Source organism: Sus scrofa, chromosome 7 (assembly GCF_000003025.6).
Source record: "Sus scrofa isolate TJ Tabasco breed Duroc chromosome 7, Sscrofa11.1, whole genome shotgun sequence".
NCBI classification, from domain to species: Eukaryota; Metazoa; Chordata; class Mammalia; order Artiodactyla; family Suidae; genus Sus; species Sus scrofa.
Window position 1 is genome coordinate 59424728 of NC_010449.5, and position 14901 is coordinate 59439628.

Consider the following 14901-nt stretch of genomic DNA (forward strand, 5'->3'; position numbering starts at 1 on the left):
ATGAAGGTAAACTAGCAGTTTCAAGAGGGATGCGTGTTGGTGCTGGAAGCCCAGCTTCTGCCTCCTAAGCAGGAATGCGGGTCCAGGAGTTGCTTTTCTCCAGGCATAGTTCCCTCAAGGAGACACACCTGTCCTCTGCACTAACAGTATGTGACCCCCCCCCACCAGACTATTACCTAAGTGAAAGCAAGAAACTCTGCACAAACAGCATTCTTCTGATGCCCCAAGTTCAAACTGTTTAGTGGCTGGCAGTGAGAGATCGCAAGACAAAGACCCAGCAAAATGCCCAGACCTTACTCACAGGAGACAGCATGGGCTCTCTTGCTGATCATTAGCCAGCGACTGGCACCTGGAAGATAGCCGTGATCTGTGGACCCAGGGCCCTTTCCATGTGGTATCATTCACATGATTTCTTTGGGAATATTATTCATTCTACTGTGTTTATAATACCAAAACCATCTAAATATGATCAACAAGGAACTGGCTAAATAAAGCAGACTACGACCATTTAGTGGACCATTATGCAGATGCAAAAAGGCATCAGGAAGCTCCCTGCCTACTGATCAGGTTAGAATTCCCAAATATGTATATATGGTACTGTGCTACCTTTGTGGGGGATAAAAAGGAAAGCAAATATCCAGAGTCATACATGTTTGTCATTAAAGAAATTTTGGTAGGATATGTAACAAATTAATAAGTCTAGTCAAATGGGCATAAAAACTAGATAAATGGGGGACACAAAGTAGGCGACATGATCACTTTTTAAAATTCTGACCATGATTATATTGCCTATTCAAAAATAATGTCCATTTTAAACTTTTGTATATGTGTTAAATGGGAATGCTCAAGGCAGTTAGGAACTGGCTTCAAGTCCTGTCCCTAGCTTGCTGTGTGGCCTTGGGTTGTCATACACACTCTCTGTGCCTTAGCTTCATCTTCTATGCAAGCGGTGAGACTCCATGCTCTCTCCACACTAACTCTCAGATCCTAAGTTCTGCCTCCTCCAGAAAGCCTCTCCTGATTGCCCCATCCTACAGCAATCTCTCTCTCCTATAGGCCATGCCATGACCAAGCCAGAAAGGATGACTGCCACAGCCACAAGACCTGCTTTCCATGGAGGACCAGTCAGTCTGGGGCCCCAATCCTTGACAAGCAGGCACACCTGAACAACCAGCATGGGGAGCAAACCCAAGGCCCAGTCTAGGAAGGAACTGAAGCAGCTTATCCTGGCGGAGAGGAGCCATGCAGGCAAGCACCCAACATGGCAAGTTAAAGGGATGCCATGGCATTTCCACCTAGCGAAGCACCAGTCTAAGTCAGAGCAGTCCAGAGATGGGAGTAGCTGTCTCAAGAATGAGCGAGCTTCCTGTCCCCTGGAGGTCTGTGCATGAAAACTGGCCAGTCACAGGTCAGGGGTGCTGCAGAGGGAATGCCAACATTAGAGGGAGTGTGGGCTCCTGCAAACCCTGAAAACTGTGGTTCTTGGAACTATGCTGGCCCTAAAATCACACTGACGGAACCCAGGCTGTTGCGATCATTGTCTGACTCCCGGATCCATTCTCCGTTCCTCTCCAAGAATCATGTATGGGGGGAGGAGGAAGGGAAAGTCCACATAGCTGGGGCGGAGCACATGGAGGGGAGGGGAGGGTCACCTGCTTCATCTATCAGGGCTGCCTACCTCCTGTCCATCCCTGGGTCTCACCCCTCCTGAACTCATTGAGAGCTACTTTGGCATTTGAGAGCCCAGAGCCAGCCAGCTAGCCAGCCCTGCTTATGCCCTCCCACTGAAGGCTCCATTTCAGGCCCTTGCTATTCCCCTCTCAGGGGCTCTCCCTCCACTATCGCCTACAAACATAGGGACAGTGAGACTCAGTTTCCTTCCTGACACAAGGGAACTCCCAACCCACCTGACCTGCTGTTCATACCACCCCGCCCTCAGACCTCAAGCCCATCTCACCAGGTCAACATCAGAAGTGTCTCTGGGTGTGCTGGTGGCCTCCGGGCTGGCTCTCCTGGATACAGCTGCATCTGGAGAACACAGAGAAGGTCACAGGCAGGTCAGGGACATCCCTGGTAAGAGGCATTCTGGCTTGGGACAGTGACAAAGGAAACATCCCTGTTACTTTTCCTGGAGACCCATTTTCCAGGGCCTCTGGCAATACTGGGGCAGTTCCATGGAGGGGCTTTAGCTGCAAAGAAAGCTCCCTGACTGTGAAAGATATGAACTCAGCCAGAGGGAAGAGAGGGATAGCATTAGAGAGTTCTTGCCTTTGACTCCAAACCCCAAGCACAGCTCTCTCCAACTCAGGGCTTCCACCACGGCAAAGCAGAGACAGTCCTAACAGCATTACTGCTCACTGACCTCTCTGCATAGTGAGAGAGCCATGATACTCTTCTGACCTGCAGACTCTTTTTAGTAAATCGAAATCTCTCATGCTTCAGAATAAAATAACCCCTTTCTCTGCCACTGCCTGGTTACAAGAGCCAAGGCACGGTAAACTCTATGGGGATCATGTCCTATACATGGGCTAAGAGTCACCACCTAGGTGGAAAAGGGGCAAGTCCATACCCACCCTAGTATCACACTCTTATGAGCCTACATCCATCAGCTCAGCTCCAAGGGCAGAAGTGAGCAAGCCTTCCATCAGTAGCACCTGCTCAAGAATCTTCAGATTCTGTAGCCTCCCTCCCCTTTCCTGGTAAGGGCATCCTCGCACCAGCTGTCCAGAGCTCAGATTCCAGCCTAGAGATTTTTGTCAAAGTGCCACTAAAGCCCCCCCTCCCCCCTCACCGGAGGCCCCTTTGAGCACCACTTCGTGTCTCTTGAAAGCCCCCTCCCTGCCCCACTAATATCTCCAGCCCATATCAAGCTGCTACAACTGGATTTGGACTGCAGAGCCAAGCCCTGTCTCATGCACCAGCTATGTGACATGCCCCAACCTTGTCTCCCAGTTGGACTGGACAACTCCAGGTCAGAAACTGGTCTGCTGTCTCCCCATTTCCCAAGTACCCAAAACCGGGCAGGGCCCACAAAGGTTGGCAGCTGGTCCAGGGCAGGACATCCTAGGAGCAAAAGATCTCCACCGAGCCCTTGCATGGTTTTGGGTAAGTCCCCCCGCCAGGGGTTTTTTCAAATCCTCCACCCTAACCTCATGTTCCAGTTGACTTCTCTGTTGTCAGACACAGATGGCTTAAGAGAACCTCCTGGAGTAGTTGGTCCCTCTGGGGCTAAAATAATACTACAATTTTGTAGTGTCTTAACTTTCCCAAGGGTCACGAGATAGCAGCTCATCTGTAGAGTCTTGTAAATCAGTCAAACATAACCCCCTGCTGGGTGGTTGGCTGCAACCTCCTATCAGCACCTCCTCTCCCCCAGTTTTATCGTCTCCCCAGAACCTATGACGGTGAACAATCCCAAGAGACTTAACAAAAACCCCCCAGTTTCCTTTTCTGTCACACAGAACTAATCTTTTTCCACTACTCCTCCTTTCCCAGGAGGCAGCTGCAGGGCCCAAACCCTGAAAAGGTAAACAGGCCAGGCATGAGGGTGGCTTACCTGTGCCCTGGGTGATGCAAGAGACGAGGTCCTGCAGGCGCACCTTGAATTCGTCGAAGCTATCGGTGCGCACGGCGGCTCTCAGCTTCTGGGGCTCCTCCTGGCTCAGGCTGTGGAGCGCCTGGCGCAGGAAGCTGTGCATGTCCAGCACCTCCTGGTCCGAGGCATAGCGCTTCATCCTCTGCACAAGGGCGCTGCCCACGCGGATGCGCTGCAGCACAGCGTCCAGGCGGCTCAGCTGGCTTGCTATCTCTTCGTAGTCGCGCTGATACCGCGCGTTCACCCCTTCCAGCAGCTCCTGCTCCTGAGCCAGCACGTGCGCTACTACCTGGCGCACACGCGCGTGGATAAGCTCCTCGGTGTCGGTGCGCACGCGGCCCAGCTGGCTGACAGCCGAGCGCATCTGCGCTTGCGCCGCGCCAAAAGCGTGATCCTGCTCCTGCAGCGCCTGCGTCATGGTGTCCAGCTCCTCCTGCCGCTGCTGGATCTCCATGCCAATGTCACACTTAAGCTCGCTGTGGCTGGTATCCAGGAGTGCGCAGGAACAGCACAGCGGCTTGGAACAGCCTCGGCAGTAGATGCTGTGGACACAGAACGCTGGTCTGATTTAGGGCTCTCCGGCCTTTTTTTTCCTCTTTAAATTTCTATTATTAAATTCCTCTTCAAAAATTACAAAACCTTGAATCATGGTATGTTTCCACGTTCATGCTTTTCCCAATGGAGTGTCTGTGGTTATGGTGATAGTATCCAAACTACCAATAAAATATTACGCCATAAAAAGGTTACCAGAGTAACAAGAGCTAGCCTCCATTGGTGAAACAATGCAAAGATATACAAAAAGAAAGTTAACCATCTCTTCCCAATTCTTCTGAGTTTCCTTTCTCCATCTCTGAGGCAACCAGGTGAGCACCCTAGATGCATCCTGCACATTTCTGTATTCAAACCACTTTACGCAAATTCCAGACTATGCTGCTACTAGCAGGATTTTAAGGGTTTCATCCCCATTTAATCTTTGCTAGAGTTTCCAAGGGAGAATTATTGTTATCCTCATTTCACAGATGAAGAAGCCAAGGCATTCAGAGGTTAAATAACTGATTGGCTCAAATATCTACAACAATTTTGGGCAGGTTGATGTTCTTTAAAAAAGTAAGATTGTGCTAAACCATTACTTTGTAACTTCCTCCTCTAACTTTTCTTCAGGGCACTCCTCTAGGTCTACAAGTATGGTTCTATTGTATTCTCTTTAATAGTTCCATTAGGGGGACTTCCCATCCCGGCTCAGCAGAAAGGTATCTGACTAGTATCCATGAGGACGCAGATTTGATCCCTGGCCTCACTCAATGAGTTAAGGATCCAGAGTTGCTGTGAGCTGTGGTGTAGGTCACAGACGTGGCTTGGAGGATCTGGCATTGCTGTGGCTGTGGTGTAGGCTGGAGGTTACAGCTCTGATTTGACCCCTAGCCTGGGAACCTCCATAGGCCACAGGTGTGGCCCTAAAAAAAGGCCAAAGAAAAAAAATTGTTCCATTACATTCCAGATAGAGTACACTGATTCGGTCATCCCATTAATGCATAGTCCAGTGATTTCCTGTTTATGCATTTTCTCCCAATATGGACCAATGCTTTATGTAGCCTAATACATGGATCCTTTTGTTTCTATGAAATAGATTACAAAATAATAGGATTGCTAGACCAAAGAGTGTGAATATTTTTATGTATTTAATATATCTTAGCCAGCAGGCACTTCCATAACATTTATTATGTGGCAGACACTACCATAAGTAGTTGACAAATAGCAACTCTTTTAATCCTCCTAACAAGCCCATGGAGTAGGAATTACTATTATTTCCATGTTAAGGATGGGGAAACTGAACAAGAGATACAACAACTTGTCCAAGGTCACACAATTAGTAAGTGGTAGAGTGCAGATGCATATTGTAGTAGGCAGATAATGGCTCCTCCAAGTACTAATTCCTGGAACCTGAGGATGGTACCTTACATGGCAAAAAGGGCTTTATAGGTATATGACTATGTTAAGGGTCATGAAGCGGGAAGATTATCCTGGGTTATCTGGGTGGACCCAGTATAATCACAAGAGTCCTTAGAGTGGAAAGAGTGGGAGGTGGGGCAGGAGAGTGACAAAAGGGAGATGTGATAATAGAAATGCAAGTCAGAGTGATGCTATCCAGCTGGCTTTGAGGATGGAAGGGGATCATGAAACACAGAATGTGGGCAGCCTCTAGAAGCTGGAAAAGGCAAGAAAATGGATTCTTCTCGAAAGCCTCCAGAAGGAACACAGCCCTACTGACATTCTGATTTTATCTCAGTGAGACTCATTTCAGACTTCTGACCGCCAAAGGTACCTAACAATTAATCTGTCATGGTTCAAGTCTCTAAATATGTAGCAATTTGTTATGCCAGCAATAGGATACTCACATAAAAACCCAAGCAGTCTGGCTCAGAGTCCATGTTCTGAAACATGGCAGTGCTGCCCCTTCAAATATTACTGGGAAAAATATTAGTTACTTCCCTAGAAATACTACTGTAATCTACTCTCACCAGCAATGACAGTAAGAAATCACCACTCTGACTGGTGAGAGTAAATTACAGCAGGATTTCTCAGGGGCCAAGAGAAAGGATTTTAGCTGGGGCCACTTTGGCCTCAATAATTGATATCCGCTTGTCCCAGAACCGCCAGCAGAGAGTCTAGTGGCCCACCTAATTCCAAAATCCTGGCACCAGATCCTGGTCCTCAGCTTTGCTGGCTCTCTCAACCTTTCCAAGTCACCCAAGATAGTAAGTTTCCAGGGCTTGATCCTTCTGGTCAAACCCAGGAGACTTACTACACACCAGCAAAAGTTTGCTAGAGAGCCCAGAGTGTGGAAAAGGGGAATGGGGGTTTCCACTGGGTCTTGAGCTTTCAGCTTCCCCAGCTTCAGGGAATCTGATTTAAGTAACACAGGCCCATCAGCCAGAGCCAGGGCCAGTGACTAAGGTTAAGTGGCAGGTGGAGCAAAAAAATATGCTGGGCAGATGTGGATCCAACCTCAGCTCTGCACCAGTCCTTGGCAGGCCACTTAACCTCTCTGCACCTCAGTTTTCTTGTCTTTAAAACAGGGATAAGCCCCACCTCATACGGGCAGGCTATAGAGGATCAACTAAGTCCTATATAAATGTTTTTAACAAAGACCATGATATAATTGACCGATATATTAGTGGTTCACCAATGACACTATTCATGAGAAACGCTAGGCAGGGAGTTCTCTGATGGCCTAGCGGGTTGAGGTTCCTGCGTTCTCACCGCTGTGGCTCTGGTTGCTGCTGTGCGGCGTAGGTTCAATCCCTGGCCCAGGAATTCCCACATACTGCCTGTGTGGCAAAAAAGAAAAAAAAAAAAAAAAACAAGAGAGAACCTGAAATAAACGTTGCAACTCTCATTAAAAAAAAAAAAAAGAAACCCTAGGCAATTACAAAAAGAAAGAAGAGCTTCTACCGAGGGCAATCTGGCAATATTCATCAAAATTACAAATGCGTTTATCCTTTGACACAGAAATCCCCCTTCTAGATAGCTATTCTGCAGCTCAATTTCCACACATACAAAATAACATCTGTACAATGCCACACAGTCCATGATAGCAAAGATTAGAAACAACCAAGGGGAGTTCCCGTCGTGGCGCAGTGGTTAACGAATCCGACTAGGAACCATGAGGTTGCGGGTTCGATCCCTGGCCTTGCTCAGTGGGTTAACGATCCGGCGTTGCCGTGAGCTGTGGTGTAGGTTGCAGACGCGGCTCGGATCCCGTGTTGCGGTGGCTCTGGCGTAGGCTGGCAGCTACAGCTCCAATTAGACCCCTAGCCTGGGAACCTCCATATGCCGCAGGAGCGGCCCAAGAAATAGCAAAAAGACAAAAAAAAAAAACAACCAAGAGCCCATCACTAGGCAGTGAGTTACAGAAATCATGATGCACTCATACAACAGGGGAATATGCAGCTGAAAATATTTGAAGATGTTCATTATATGGAAAAAATCTCCCTGGCAAGATGAGGATAATAATAGGAGTATTAGGAGGATTAAATGGGTTAATATACAGAAAAGATTCGAACAGTGACAAGCAAATGAGTGTTCAATATTTAATATAATGTATGTTTTAAGTTAAAAAAATCAAAGTGCAGAAGTAGGAGTTCCCGTTGTGGCACAGCAGAAATGAATCCAACTAGGAACCATGAGGTTGCTGGTTTGATCCCTGGCCTCGCCCAGTGGGTTAAGGATCCGGCTTTGTGGTGAGCTGTGGTGTAGGTCACAAATGTGGCTCAGATCCCATGTTGCTGTGGCTGTGGCATGGGCCGGCAGCTACAGCTCCGATTCGACCCCTAGCCCGGGAACCTCCGTATGCCCTGGGGGGTGTGGCCCTAAAAAGAAAAAAGAAAAAAATCAAAGTGCAGAAGTATATGTATAGGATGCTACATTTTGTGTATGAATGGAGAAAAATAAGTCCATATTCATATTTGGTTGCATTTGAATAAAGAAACCTTAGTACACAAATTAATAAAAGTATCTAGGAGATGAGGCAGGGCAGAGGTGGAACCAGACATTTTAGGTTGCCTTGATGTTTAAACCTTGTGAATGTATGTATTAACTATGTTGGTTGTTGTTTGTTTGTTTGTTTGTTTTGCTTTTTAGGGCTGCTCCCTCGGCATATGGAGGGTCCCAGGCTAGGGGTTGAATCAGAGCTGTAGCTGCCGACCTATGCCACAGCCACAGCAGTGTGGGATCTGAGCCGAGTCTGTGACCTACACCACAGCTCACAGCAATAGCGGATTGTTAACCCACTAATCGAGGCCATGGATCAAACCTGCAGCCTCATGGATACCAGTCAGGTTGGTAACCTGCTGAGCTACAGTGGGAACCCCCTTACCTATGTTTTAAATTCCATTAGATGTGGCTCATGGGATGCATAAAGAATCATTAGATGCAAAAGAATTCAATTAGATGTGGATCATTTTAGGGTGCAGAAATAAGGTGCAGTGGGTTAGGGATCCAACATTGCCACAGTTATGGCATAGGTCACAGCTGCAGCTTGGATTTGATCCCTGGCCTGGCTGGGAACTTCCATATGCCATGGGTGTGGCAAAAAAAAAAAAAAAGAAGAGGAAAAACAAATAAAGGGAGAAGAACTAAAACCAATTGTCATTTTCCTGGCTTTGGGCTCCTGTGAGAGGGGCTGAGTCTGAGTTGAGCTTCCTTTCCTTAGAAACAGTGCTCCAAGACTTGGAGTGGACTCCTAGGGTGGCCTGGCTGGGGAGAGAGCAAGACTTGCCTCGTGGCCCACAGTTCTCCTTTGCTTAAGCCCCTTCTACCCAAAATGGGGTCTCCCCAGGGAAACCTGCCACTGCTCCCCCTCTGAAGAGAAGGAGACCACTGGCAACAGGTCTCTGTTCAAGGGCCCAAATCCCTCAATTTCCTGATAAGACTGAGGTGCAGACCCTGAATCAGAATGACCCAGCATGGTGCTGCCTCCCAAGACCAGGAAGGACTTCCTTGGCCTAGGGTTCCTTCACCTTCATCCAAAAGACACCCTGAGCACCTACTGTGTGCTTGGCACTTTGTAGGGAGACAGGTGAGGTGGGCACCTGCCTCTAAGGAGCTCCATGACAGGGACCCAAACTCAACACAGGCTGAGAGAGGTGCAGCTCTGGAAAGGAAAGGACACTTATTTGATCCTGGAATACTCTGAATGAGCTAAAATACCACAGAAGCAATAAGAAGTTTCTCAGCAAAATGGCTGGATTACACCAGAATTAAGAGATGAAAATGGTGTTGGGGGGGGTGGGATGGACTGGAAATCTGGGGTTAATAGATACCAGCTATTGCCTTTGGAATGGATAAGCATGAGATGCTGCTGTGTAGCACTGGGAACTATATCTAGTCACTCATGATGGAGGATAATGTGAGAAAACGAATGTATGCGTGGCTGGGTCACTTTGCTGAACAATAGAAAATTGACAGAACACGACAAACCAGATTTAATGGAAAAAATAAAAATCATTTTAAAAAAGGAAAAAAATAAAGAAAAAATAAATTTCTAAGTTTAAAAAGAGAGAGAAAAACAGCTTGATTCTATACCAGCAAAGCTCATGAAAAGAAATATAGAAAATTTCCATGTTCCCATTCAGAACAACTTTAAAAATGCTATAAAAAACTCCCTAGACACAATTTTGTAAGACTTATGTGGAGAAAAAGACAAAAACCCACTGAGAGAGTGAGAGAGTCTAAAAAACACAAAAGTGTAGGAGTTCCTGTGGTGGTGCAGTGGAAACGAATCAGACTAGGAACCATGAGGTTGTGGGTTCAGTCCCTGGCCTCGCTCAGTGGGTTAAGCATCCGGCGTTGCCGTGAGCTGTGGTGTAGGTCACAGACGTGGCTCCAATCCAGTGTTGCTGTGGCTGTGGTGTAGGCAGGCAGCTGAAGTTCTGATTTGACCCCTAGCCTGGGAACTTTCGAATGCCGCAAGTGCAGCCCTAAAAAGCACAAGAAAACAAAACAAACAAAGAAAAAAACAAAAGTGTAATAAGGTCCCAACTGAAGAGACTAAATATTATAACATTAATTTTCCTCAAGTTAATATAAAGGTTTCAAGCATTTTAGTCAAATTATGAGACTTTGAAATGTAACCAGCTGATTCCAAATTTCACATGAAGGAGTAAACAAATCAAAGCGCTAAGAAATTTTTTGAAAATTTCCTTCAAAAGCGGATTTCCTCTGCCAGATAACAACATTATAGAACCACCATTACTAAAAGCATGGTATTAGTCAGCACAACAGAAGAGATGGTTCTAAAGAATCTATAAGAATGTCATATTTCATACAATAAAGAAAGCATCCCAAACTAATGGACATTAAAAAGGTTTTCAACAGCTGGATCAGGAAAAATGGCCACAGGGGGGAAAATAAATCAGATAATAAATAGAGCTTTGCTTCACACACTACACCAAGATATAATTTTTTTTTTTTTTTTTTTTTTTGGTCTATTGGCCTTTTCTAGGGCTGCTCCCGAGGCATATGAAGGTTCCCGGGCCAGGGGTTGAATCGGAGCTGTAGCCACCAGCCGATGCCACAGCCACAGCAATGCCAGATCTGAGCCACGGCTGCGACCTACACCGCAGCACACGGCAACGCTGGATCCTTAACCCACTGAGCAAGGCCAGGGATCGAACCCGCAACCTCATGGTTCCTAGTCGGATTGGTTAACCACTGAGCCACGACGGGAACTCCGAGATACATTTTTGATGAGTCCGAGTTAAATGTGAAAAATAACACCCCAGAGATATAATAGTTGATTATTTACTTTCATGACAGTAAAGACCTTATGACCATTGAAGTAATGGAAGAAATCATACAATTAACAGATGCAGTTGCCTAAAAACTCAAAACTATTTTTGGCAGGACAGTCACGACCTTCTATTTTAGGAAAAATCACATTTTGTAACACTTGTGTTGTTCATCCTGTTGTATATTATAGAGACAGCAGGAAGGAAAGGAAAAAGTCTATATGGACAGTAGTTACCTCTTTTCCTCCCCTCTCTCTTTTTCCAAAGATTTTCCAAACCTTTCCATAATCAACTCTCAACAAAGGAGTTTGGACTTTAAATAAGAGGCAATTTGGGAACCTTCAAAGAACATCCCATCTAAGAATTACAACGCCGCTTCCTCGTCTTCCTTGGTGAACTGTTTCGCTTATCTTTTTAGAAAGTTCAGTGAATTGACTACACTATTAATATTTTAAAGGATGCCCCAACATGTTTCCTGGATTATCAGTCTCTCCATCTCAAAGCTACTTGTGTCTAAAGTACCATGCCAGAGGCCACCTGACCACGGAAAGGGTGTGGGTTCTAGAGGCGGATCGACCTGGGCCTGAATCTGAGCTCTTCCATGATTCCTGGCTATGAGGCCTTGAATAAATTACTTTCTTTCCGAGTCTTAATTTCCCCATCTATAAAATGAGGATAAAGGATGCTCTTTCACAGTCTTTTGCAAGGATAAAACGGCAAACCAGCACAGTACCAGGTCCACACCAGACATTCTGGAGACATTAAAAGAGGGGGCATTAGCTACACATGTCCACACAGCAGGGACAGCCCTGCTGCTGGTGGGGCAATGCTCTCAACAATAAGGAAACATCCCCATTGAGTGTGGTCTCTGGGCTGATCCCTTCCCAATAGGGACATGCCACCCCAGTCTAGCCACACCTCCCACTAGAACCAGAGCAGCATGCCACTTCTGCTGTTCTAGGAAACAGGGCAACTCAGAATGCAGGAAGCAAAAATCCGAGGAAAACAGGACCCATGGAGGAGAGCTGGCTCCAGAGCAGGACTCTAGGGCAGGGCCTGGCTTGCCTGAATGGTGATGGAAAAACTCGCCATATCACCATCCCCATCTCAACAAGGGTGACTGGGAGCTTTCACTTTGGTACAGTAGTGAAAGGAGCAGCCTTCTTAGGAAACTCAAATAACTAGCTGGAGGGTAATTAAAGGGATCCATCAGTCATTTACATTGTAGTATGAATGCACTTAATCAGACTGGTTTCCTGCTATCTCCAGGGTGACACAGTTGAGGAAATAAGATTTCTTTTTTGTTGTTGTTATCTTTTTTTTTTTTTTTTTTAGGGTTATACCCACGGCATATGGAGGTTCCCAGGCTAGGGGTCAAATAGAGCTGCAGCTGCAGGCCTACACCATAGCCACACAAAATGCTGCATCTGAGTCGCAACTGTGGCCCACACCACAGCTCACGGCAATGTCGGATCCTTAACCCACTGAACAAGGTCAGGGATCAAACCGGAGTCCTCATGAATACTAGTCAGGTTCATTAACCACTGAGCCATAACAGGAACTCCATTGAGGAAGTAAGATTTCTGAAGCGAGGAGAGGAGGTGTATAATTATTGAGGCTGGGAAGCTTTAAGGGAGTGAAAGGGTAGTGTTGGCTACCCTTCCTCCAACAATTCTTTAATTGAGAAGGTGGTGATAGAGATGGGAAAACCTGAGGTCTTAGAGATGAAGATACCAGAAGTTAAGCGAAGCAGCAAGGAAAGGGGAGAGGAGGAAGCCTGGTCTATTTCACACTCTTGTCTCACGCCGGCTCCATAGCCAAGAATGAGTAAGGGAAAGTTTGTGGTTTTCCTCCCTCACTCTTTTTTGACGGTGTTCTGTTGGGCCATGTCACTAATTCAGTTGGTAGCAGGGGCACTGCCGCACGGGTGCCCCGCCTCCCCTGCTCTCTTCATGGCAGTGAATGACACTACCATTCAAAGGTCACTCAAGCCAAAGACCAAGGAAAATTCCAGATTCCTCCCCCTCCCCTACCACTTCCACAATAACTCATCATTAAGTCTTACTGAATTCTACCTTTGTTTACTTTAAAAAAAAAAATTACAGAGTACCAACAATGCGCAGGTGTGGGGCCAGATGTAGAGATGATTAAGGGAGAATTCTGGTTCCTTAATCTGTCACATTGGTTCCCAATGCTACTGCCTTTGTTCTTGTCCCCAGCTACAGCTTATCTCCTTTAGCACTGTCCCCTAATAGGCCTCCTTGCCTCTGTTCTATCAATTAACCCTTCCCAGTGCCACTACATGGTACTGCCAAAATGTGATTACAGGCATACGCTGAGGTGATTACAATGCTGTCCCTTAGAAGTACAGTCTAGATAGCATCAAGTGCAAGAAGGATTTTAAGTATCACATTAAGTTATAGGTTAATGAAGGAGATTCAAGTTTTGGAACAAAGTTAGATAACTTGAGCAAATTCATTGAGTTTTATAATAATGCATTACAATTATATAGTAGTGAATATTGGTGAACATGAACACAGTTGGGATTTAATGCCAATAAATATTGCAAGACAAGACAAAGTTTATCATACAGAGAAATGATTATCAAGCTATTGTATTTAAGTCCAACCTGATTTCAATAAATAAAATGGCAAAAGAGATGGAAATAGTAGCATCAATTAACTAAAGACATAAATAAGAAAAATGATATCTGATGATTAAGATAACAATAACTTAATACTATATTAGTTAAATAATATATGGTATAAACAGGCAGCACTCATATTCAGTTGTACCAACTCTTTTTTTTATTTTTTATTTTATTTATTTATTTATTTATTTTTTTGGTCTTTTTGCTATTTCTTGGGCTGCTCCTGGCATATGGAGGTTCCCAGGCTAGGGGTCTAATCGGAGCTGTAGCTGCCAGCCTACGCCACAGCCACAGCAACGCGGGATCCGAGCCGCTTCTGCAACCTACACCACAGCTCACGGCAACGCCGGATCCTTAACCCACTGAGCAAGGCCAGGGATCAAACCCACAACCTCATGGTTCCTAGTCGGATTCGTCAACCACTGCGCCAGAATGGGAACTCCCTGTACCAACTCTTGACAGTTTTGGCAGAACAGATCCAAATTGTAAAGTCTGCCAAAGAAGGAATTTGTTACAAAATTCAATGACTATAAAGTTAATCATTAAATGTTAACAGAGTCTGGAGACATAGAAAACAAGCAGTACCTCCTTATGTGACACATAATTTTGATATTCTCAAGTACTTTTATAACAATGGGTAGAAGATGATTTTATTTACCCCTAAGTGTATACTATGGTTCTGATCTTTGTTATTCATTCAATACTAATTAAATACAAAGGTTTCCCCCAAATTGTAGTAAATACAATAAAGATTACTAATCTGAAAAAAAATTAAGATCATAAATTAAAAACTGAAACACTAATGGTAATAGAGCAAGAGAAAAATGAGGAGGAAAAAGAAGAACAGGGAGGAGGGATAATGCAAGAAAATTTTATTGAAATAAATAGAACTTTCATTTTTTTATTTTTTATTTTTTTTGTCTTTTTTCTTGTTTGCCTTTTCTAGGGCCGCTCCCTGGCATATGAAGCTTCCCAGGCTAGGGGTCTAATCGTAGTTGTAGCCGCTGGCCTACGCCAGAGCCACAGCAACGTGGGATCTGAGCCGCATCTGCAACCTACACCATAGCTGACGGCAACACCGGATCCTTAACCCACTGAGCAAGGCCAGGGATCGAACCCATAACCTCATGGTTCCTAGTTGGATTCATTAACCACTGAGCCACGATGGGAACTCCTAAATAGAACTTTTAGACTAAAGGAGCATGCCAGGTTCCATGATTAATTTGATATGAAATGCTCAACACCAAGATTGCCTGGTGAAATTAATAAACTTCAGGAATGAAAAAGATTTTTAGGCATCAAGACAGAAAAAGCAAATAAATTTGGCCTTAGACCTCTCCTGGTGAACATTTGGAAGACAATGCAGC

General features: G+C 45.4%; 1 protein-coding gene across 1 annotated transcript in view; it reads right to left on the reverse strand.

Moving 5' to 3' along the window:
• PML (promyelocytic leukemia) overlaps window positions 1-14901 on the reverse strand; it is a 45112-nt gene that overhangs the window by 19684 nt on the left and 10527 nt on the right. The window contains 2 exon segments of the mRNA XM_001925572.5: window positions 1958-2028; window positions 3557-4137. Coding sequence (XP_001925607.3) covers window positions 1958-2028; window positions 3557-4137 — 652 coding nt within the window.